Source organism: Zonotrichia albicollis, chromosome 3 (assembly GCF_047830755.1).
Source record: "Zonotrichia albicollis isolate bZonAlb1 chromosome 3, bZonAlb1.hap1, whole genome shotgun sequence".
Taxonomy (NCBI): Eukaryota; Metazoa; Chordata; class Aves; order Passeriformes; family Passerellidae; genus Zonotrichia; species Zonotrichia albicollis.
The window spans coordinates 508,418-517,206 of NC_133821.1; the positions used below are offsets into that span (position 1 = coordinate 508,418).

The 8,789-nt window shown below is 56.5% G+C and overlaps 1 protein-coding gene across 1 annotated transcript; it reads right to left on the reverse strand.

Moving 5' to 3' along the window:
- Positions 1–5,290: 5,290 nt before the first annotated feature.
- Positions 5,291–6,367, reverse strand: UCN (urocortin). The gene is made up of 2 exons (XM_074536286.1): positions 6,060–6,367; positions 5,291–5,901 (listed from the first exon to the last, which is right to left on the reverse strand). The coding sequence occupies exon 2, from the start codon at positions 5,882–5,884 to the stop codon at positions 5,585–5,587; it is 300 nt and encodes a 99-aa protein (XP_074392387.1). The 5' UTR covers positions 5,885–5,901; positions 6,060–6,367; the 3' UTR covers positions 5,291–5,584.
- Positions 6,368–8,789: the final 2,422 nt, after the last annotated feature.

Sequence of the window (8,789 nt, forward strand, 5' to 3'; positions counted from 1 at the left end):
GAGCCAGCCCATCCATTCAGGGATTCCAGAGCACACCTGGAGCCAGCCCATCCATTCACAGCATTCCCAGAGCACACCTGGAGCCAGCCCATCCATTCACAGCATTCCCAGAGCACACCTGGAGCACACCTGGAGCCAGCCCATCCATTCAGGGATTCCAGAGCACACCTGGAGCCAGCCCATCCATTCACAGGGATCCCAGAGCACACCTGGAGCCAGCCCATCCATTCAGGGATTCCCAGAGCACACCTGGAGCCAGCCCATCCATTCAGGGATTCCCAGAGCACACCTGGAGCCAGCCCATCCATTCACAGCATTCCAGAGCACACCTGGAGCCAACCCATCCATTCACAGGGATCCCAGAGCACACCTGGAGCCAGCCCATCCATTCAGGGATTCCCAGAGCACACCTGGAGCCAACCCATCCATTCACAGCATTCCAGAGCACACCTGGAGCCAGCCCATCCATTCAGGGATTCCCAGAGCACACCTGGAGCCAGCCCATCCATTCAGGGATTCCCAGAGCACACCTGGAGCCAGCCCATCCATTCAGGGATTCCCAGAGCACACCTGGAGCCAGCCCATCCATTCAGGGATTCCAGAGCACACCTGGAGCCAGCCCATCCATTCACAGCATTCCCAGAGCACACCTGGAGCCAGCCCATCCATTCACAGCATTCCCAGAGCACACCTGGAGCCAACCCCTCTGTCAGCATCAGGAACACATAATCACATGATGATTCTATGCAGGTGCTTTTATTGAAGGGCTCTGGGTGTCAGGGGTGCACAGACCCAAATCTGACCCACCATGGTTTCCAGCCAAGCATGTTTTTATATTCTATTGATATTTAACTTACATATTAATTATTAAACTGACACTGTTCTATTGTATACATTGATTTCATCCAGGCATGGGTTTCTCATGATCCCTCTCAAACCCCTAACATAGTTCCTCCTGATTCTTTAAACAATAATTATATTTAATCACATCTAACAATTGTATAATTTATCAGGTACTGACTCCACGGGTGCAGTTTCACATGGTACAAGGACTGACATTTCCCAGGGCCCACTAGGCCTGACTTTCTTTCCAGCTCCCTGAAAATTTCTGTGATTTTAAAATCTTTTACTATCACATCCATTTACAGGAATCCAGGGCTCTGTCAGAGCCTCCAGCTCTGCTCTCTGAGCCCACACTGGGGTCAGAGCTCTGCCTAATCCTGCAGAGCCACATTGAGCTAGCAATGCTATCCCCATGCTGAGCCAGCAATGCATTCCTGCTTTGGGGCAGCCAGCGTTGCATTGCTGCTTTGGGGCAGCCAGTGCTGCATTCCTGCCTTGCAGCAGCTCCCACCTTGCCCAGAGCTGCTCCCATCCATGCAGGATTTGCCCTCAGCTCTCTCCAGAGTCTCCTGCAGCTCCTCTTGGCTGAGGGCGCCTGCTCAGGGATGGATTCTGCATCCCAAACTCATCCTGCACTGTCCACATCTCTTATCTTTCTGCTCCAGGTTCAGGAGTCTGCAGCAGATTTCACAGAATTCACAGGATTCACAGAATTCACAGATTTCATAGATTTCACAGAATTCACAGATTTCACAGAATTCGCAGAATTAACAGAATCACTGGGTTGGAAGAGACCTCCAATTCCATCGAGTCCCACCCATCCCCAACCCCTCAGCCCAACCCTGGCACACCCAGTGCCTCATCCAGGCTCTGTTAAACACACCCAGGGGTGGGGACTCCACCTCCTCCCCGGGCAGAACATTCCAGAACTTTATTCTCGGGTTTGTTGCTGCTGAAATGGCTCCTGAGGTATTAAAGAGTCTTTTTTCCCCAGCCCCACACTCAATTAAGAAGTCAGGATTCCTCGGCTCTGGTTCTCAGGGTTGTTTATTTTCTCTTATCTCTCCATTATTTCTCTGACCTGCTGAGATCTGTCCTGCAGGTTGGGTTGTGGCACAGTCCCTGCCCTTGGTGTGGTGTTCTTTTTTTTATACTAAAATCTACCTGTACTTTATTTACAATAATTTCCAATACCCATCACCTATGTCAGACAGTCTGTCTCTACTCTAAACCAATCCAGAAGTGTCACCATCACAGCAGAAGATGGAGGACAAGAAGGAGGAGGAGGAAGGACAGGACACACCCAGATTCTCCATCTTGCCTCTTGAACCCCCATTCTAAACCCCCAAAATTCTACATTTTCACCTTGCGACAAATCAACTATTATCCTACTCAAACCCTTGTGGCCTGTAACTCCTCACACAAAGCTGGGAATTGTTTCCATGGTTAAAATCGAATGCACAGGTGGTTTTGGTGTCTGTGACTCCGTGCCAAGGGTCTGGACTCACCCAGGGCAGCCAAGGAATGTCCTGGGTCCCGACACTTAATTGCCCTTTCTGTAAAGAACTTTTTCCTGGTATCCAACCCGTGTTTCCCCTGGTGCAGCTTGAGGCTGATCTATCCAACAGACAGACTTGGGCTCCCAAAGCTTTTTTTTCAGGAATGTGAAATGTTTGGCAACACCAGCCAACCAGAAAAGTGCCTGATGAACACCAATAAATGTTTGCATTAATTACAGCTGGGTGATTCTGTAAAATCCATTTTCCAATGTTTCTCAGGGGTTATTCCTTGCTTTGTGCTTCTTCCCTGTATTTTCTCTCTTCTTTTGGGGTGATTAACACAGCAAAGGATAAATTTTTAACTACTCTGTGTGCAAAATTTCACATCTTGCATCCAAAATATGTTTGGCTGAAAGCAGGGATGCCTCTGCTCCTGCGTGTGTCTCTTGATGCAGCCTTTTAAGCTGGGTTTCCATTATCTCCAGGAGCTGCTTTCCAGGTGTTTTCCACCACCCCTCTTTATTTCTAGTACAGTCAAGCTGTTCCCCTCTTTGTTTCTCTCCCGTGGTACAATTTGTTGGAGGTGAATCCACACAGGTTTGTGGAACCAAAGCTCCTTCACAATTTGGCTTCCTCAATGCAGCTTCTTCCACTGCTGGATCTGCTCTTCTCTTTCCCTTTTCAATATTTGGATTCTTTCTCTGGGGGGCTCTGCAGTGCGTTATTGTGATGATCTTTGCCTGTAGAACTGCTTTCCCTGTCTTTGGAATTTCAGCTACAAATTTTTCTGAGCTTCCCTGTGAGGTCAAAGCTCCTTGCTGGTCCCAAACTGTTCCACGAGCATGGGCTGTGTCAAAGGCAGGTTTTGAGTTGGTATAAATATTTTTATTTTTTATTTTTTATTTTTATTTTTATTTTTATTTTTATTTTTATTTTTAATTTTAGTTTTATTTTTATTTTTATTTTTAGTTTTAGTTTTAGTTTTAGTTTTGGTTTTAGTTTTAGTTTTTGTTTTTATGTTTAATTATTTTTATTTTTATTTTTAGTTTTAGTTTTAGTTTTAGTTTTAGTTTTAGTTTTAGTTTTAGTTTTGGTTTTAGTTTTAGTTTTGGTTTTATTTTTATTTTTGTTTTTGTTTTCATGTTTAATTTTCATTTTATTTTTAATTTTAATTTTTATTTTTATTTTTATTTTTATTTTTAATTTTAGTTTTAGTTTTATTTTTAGTTTTATTTTTGGTTTTAGTTTTAGTTTTAGTTTTAGTTTTGGTTTTAGTTTTAGTTTTTGTTTTCATGTTTAATTTTTATTTTATTTTTAATTTTAATTTTTATTTTTATTTTTATTTTTATTTTTATTTTTATTTTTATTTTTATTTTTATTTTTATTTTTATTTTTATTTTTAGTTTTAGTTTTATTTTTAGTTTTATTTTTAGTTTTATTTTTAGTTTTAGTTTTAGTTTTAGTTTTGGTTTTAGTTTTAGTTTTTGTTTTTATGTTTAATTATTTTTATTTTTATTTTTATTTTTAGTTTTATTTTTAGTTTTAGTTTTAGTTTTAGTTTTAGTTTTTGTTTTCATGTTCAATTATTTTTATTTTTATTTTTATTTTTATTTTTATTTTTATTTTTATTTTTATTTTTATTTTTATTTTTATTTTTATTTTTATTTTTATTTTTATTTTTATTTTTATTTTTTTAATATCTCTTCCTGTCCTCAGCCCAATGGCAGGGCCCAAGTGAGAGCTCCCAGTCTGGTTTTCTGGAGGCAGTGGATTGTTTTCCAGTGCCCACAGTGTGCCCCCATTTCCCATCTCCATTCTGTCAGTAAACACCTGCACAGCTGGCACAGCTGGCACAGCTGGCACAGCAGATCCCTCCCCAGCGGTGCCAGAGGACACTCTGGATGCAGAGAAGGTGATGGGGCTGCATCCCCACCAGCCCCAGCCCTGCTGCCTTTCCTGCAGGTGTTGGGATGTCATCAAGGAATTTCTGCCTGGTTTTGGGTGGGGACATCCAGTCCCATCCAGGGCCACAGGCAGGGACAGCTCCACAGGCCAAGCTGGAGACCCCGGTGAGGGCCAGGGCTCCCAGCAGGAGCCTGAACCTCCCCCAGCTGCCCCAGAATCTTCATCCCTGTCCTCAAGAGCCAGAGCCCACCACAGGGCTCCCGTCCCACCCACAACTCCAGCCTTGATCCACCCAGCAGCACCGAGGGTCCCTCAGGGCTTCCCCCCACTCCTGGAGCTCCCACGTGGGTTTGGCCATGTCCCCCCACAAAGGGCCTGTGTCTGTCTGTCTGTCTGTCCCTCCTGCAGCTCCCCCGTCCTGGGGAGGGATTGCTTCCCTGCTCGTGTCCCACCTGTGGGCAGTGGGTGCAGCCCCCTGTGCCTGGCTCAGGGGAGGGGTGAGGACCCCTTGTTCCCACCCCTCTGCCCCGTTTGCTTCCCTCTGCTCCCACACCGGGGGCCGTGAGCATCTCCTGCCCCTGAAGGACGCCGTGTGTCACTCCTGGGGTGACAGCACACACGGCCTGGGGGGGTTTGTGCTCCTACCCAGCCCTGGCCCAGCTCACCCTGTCCTGAGCCCTTGGTCCCTTCCCAGTGAGCCCTTTCCCTGTTCCCAGAGTTTGTCCCTTACCAGTAAACCCATTCCAAACACTCACAGTGAGCTGTTTCCCCAACCCTGGAGAGCCCCTTCTTCATTCCCGATTGGCCCATTCCCAGTTCCTGGTGACCCCGCTCCCTCATTCCCACTGAGCCTATTGCCCATTCCCACTGAGCCCCATTCCCCATTCCCACTGATCCCATTCCCTATTCCCCATTCCCTCTGAGCCCCATTCCCCATTCCCACTGAGCCTATTCCCTATTCCCCATTCCCACTGAGCCTATTTCCTCTTTCCCCCATTCCCACTGATCCTATTCCCTATTCCCCATTCCCGGTGAGCCCGTTCCCAGTTTGCCCAGTCCCTGGCCCTGCACAGCCCCAGCTGCCCCGCACTCGCTCACGCCTCGGTTTCCACCACGTTTTATTACAAAACCGCTGCGGGCCGGTCCCGGTTCCGCTCCCGGTTCCGCTCCCGCTCGCCCCGGCGCCGGGGCCGCGGCGGGTTCGGCCCGTGCCGGTTTCGGCGCCGAGCGCTCACAGCGCGGAGGCCGAGGCGGCGGCTGGAGGCGGCGCAGCCCCGGGGTCCGGGGGGGTTTCGGGGTGTCCCGGAGGGTTCGGGGTGTCCCGGGGTGTCCCGGTCTCAGCGCCCCACGGCGTCGAGGATGCGGCGGTTGGAGTCGGCGCGGGCGCGCTGGCTCTGGGCGCGGGCGAGCAGCAGGAGGTGCCGCAGGAGGTGGAACGTGAGGTCGATGGAGAGCGGCGGCTCGTCCCGCCGCCCTCGCCACGGCCCCGGGGGCGGCGGCGCCAGCGGCGGCCACAGCGGCGGGTCCTGGTCCCCGGTCCCAGCCGCCGGGACGGAGCCGTCGGTGCTGGCGGGGCGGGAGGCGGCGGGCGGCGGGCGGGCGAGCAGCAGCAGGAGGGTGAGCAGTGCCCGCCGCATCCTCGGTCCCTCCGCACCTGCGGGGCAGGGGCTCAGCGCCGCGGCAGAGACCGGGGCGGCGGCGGAGGCCCGACGGGGACCGCGGCCCCTCCGTTCCCGGCCGCCCCGTCCCGGCCCCTCCGCGCGCCCCGGCCCCGGTGCCGCCCCTGCCCGGTTCCCGAGCCCCGGCCCGTACCCGGTGCGCTGTGCCCTGTTCCTGCCGGTGCCGGTGCCGGTGCCGGCGGCGCGGAGAGCGCGATGGGTCCCGCGGGAGCTGAGCCGGCGGCGCGGCCCGGGGTTATATGGGCCCGGGCTCCCGGGCTGACGTCAGCGCCGGGCACGCACCGGGCGGCGGGGGCGGGGGACCGGGGGGCACCGGAGCGGCGGGGAGCGGGCCCCCGGCGGCGGGACGGGCTGGGGGACGGGGGTGAGCGGCACAGCCCGCTCTCCTCGGTGGCGGGAGCCGCCGCTCCGGTTCTGCTCTGCCGCCCACCAAAGAGGCGCGGCGGGGCCGGGGCCGCTGAGAGCAGGTGCCTCGGGCCGTGCTAACCCTCGCTTCCCCGGTGCTCCGGTTTCCCCGGTCCCCCCGAACCCTCTCGCGGCTCTGCCGCATCTCCAGCCTCGTTCTCCGCCGCTGTCCGCGGTGCTGAACGGCCGGGACGCGCTGGGGCACCGGGGCCGGTGAGCCCCCGGTGAGCTGTACCGGGCTGAGCCGCGGCTTCTCGGCGTGGAGCCCTCGCGTTCCCGGGCGGAGCGGCCGCGCCGAGCAGGGGCGGCACCGGGGCCGGGACGGCGGGGGAAACCCCCGGGGCGGAGGCGGGGACGCCCCGAGCACCGGCAGCTCCGGGACGGGGCGGTCACGGCGGGACCCCCATCCCGGCCGCGGCTCGGTGTCCGGGCAGGGCCGCCGGTGCCGAGGTCAGAGCGCGGGGCCGGGGCCGCAGACGCCCCGAACGCAGCGGCGGCACCGGCCAAGTCCTGTGAGTCATAGGATGGAGGCACCGGAGCTGGCAGCGCCGCGCTCGATGCAGGGTGTTCCGTCGGGGCACCGGCACCGCTGCCAAACGGTGAGGTGGCTGCTGGGGCTCCTCACTCCTGTTGGCAGCCCCCCGAGTGCACCGCACTGCTGGCACTGCCCCCGAGGGCCCCGCATGGTGCCAGCAGCCCCCCGAGTGCACCACAGTGCTGGCATTCCCCCCGAGTGATCCATACCCCTGCCCGCAGCCCCTCGGAGTGCCCCGCATGGTGCCCACAGCCCCCCGTGTGCCCCGCATGGTGCCCGCTGAGCGCAGCCGAGCTGACACCCAGCGCCGGTGCTGCAGGGGCCGGATCAGCTCGCAGAGCCCGGATCAGTGGGGCAGAGTCCGGATCAGTGGGGCAGAGCCCGGATCAATGGGGCAGAGCCCGGATCAGCGGGGCAGAGCCCGGATCAATGGGGCAGAGCTCGGATCAGCGAGGCAGAGCCCGGATCAATGGGGCAGAGCCCGGATCAGTGGGGCAGAGCCCGGATCAATGGGGCAGAGCCGGACCAGCGGGGCAGAGCCGGATCAATGGGGCAGAGCCGGATCAGCGGGGCAGAGCCCGGATCAGTGGGGCAGAGCCGGGCACGGGGGCTCACCCGGCTCACCCGGCCCTGGCACGGTGTGTCCCACCCGGGGCACGGGGGTGGCGGGCACGGCCCCGCCCGCAGCGAGCAGCACACGGTGCCGTGCCCCGTGACGCGATCCGGCACGAAGGCTGGCACCGAGGGCTGGCACCGGCCCCGCTCCCGCGGCGGCGGGCAGAGCCCTCGGCAGGGGCCGGGCTCACCCCGCGCCCCCGCAGCAGCCCCGTGCTGTGCCCGCTGCCCTGGGGACAAGTGGCCCGTTCCACGTGGCTCCTGCCGTGCTCGCAGCGCTCTCTCTGCTGACAGAGAGCCCCCTGCACGATCAGAGGGAGCTGCAAGAGGATCAGCGCTCAGAGCTGCAAATCCCTGCCGCCCCCAGCACCCGCCCCGCTGGCTGCAGAGAGCCTGAGCCCCACAGAGAACCGGGGCCCCAGGCACTGGCGCCCTCCCTGTGTGACACACAGCCCCAGCCCTGTGCTGCTGCACCAGGCACTGCTGGGGGGACAGGGCTGCAGCCCCTCCTGTCCCTGCCTCACCCCCCAGGCCTGGGCAGGGTTTGCCCCCTCTGTGTGCCAGGCTGTACCCACCTGGCTGGAGCAGCCCCAAAGCTGGCTCAGCACAGAACCAGACTGTGGGGAGGATGAGGAGGGAGGAGGCAGATGGTGAATACCCTCCTGAAGGCCACACTGGCAGAGCCCAGGGGGTGCTGCAGCATGGGGATGGCTCTGTCCAGCTGTGTGGGGCTGCAGCAGTGCAGGTGAGGGGGCCAGGGCTGCAGAGAGCTGCGAGGAATCACCATGGTGCCACCAGATCCACCATGGTGCCACCAGATCCACCATGGTGCCACCAGACCCACCGTGGTGCCACCAGCTCCATCGTGGGGCCACCAGACCCACCATGGTGCCACCAGATGCACTGTGGTACCACCAGATCCACCGAGGTGCCATCAGATCCACCAAGGTGCCATCAGATCCACCGTGGTGCCACCAGCTCCATCGTGGGGCCACCAGATCCACTTGGAGGCCCTGGATATGCGGGGCAGGGACACTGTGGGAGCTGGACACTGTATGGGACACGGTGTGTGCTTGCTGCCACTGTAGGGTGAGCATTCCCAGGGACACATCCCCAAACATGGACACACATCCCAGACACGGACACACATCCCAAACATGGACACACATCCCAGACATGGACACACATCCCAAACATGGACACACATCCCAGACATGGACACACATCCCAAACATGGACACACATCCCATGGCATGGACACACATCCCAGACATGGACACACATCCCAGGGCATGGACACACATCCCA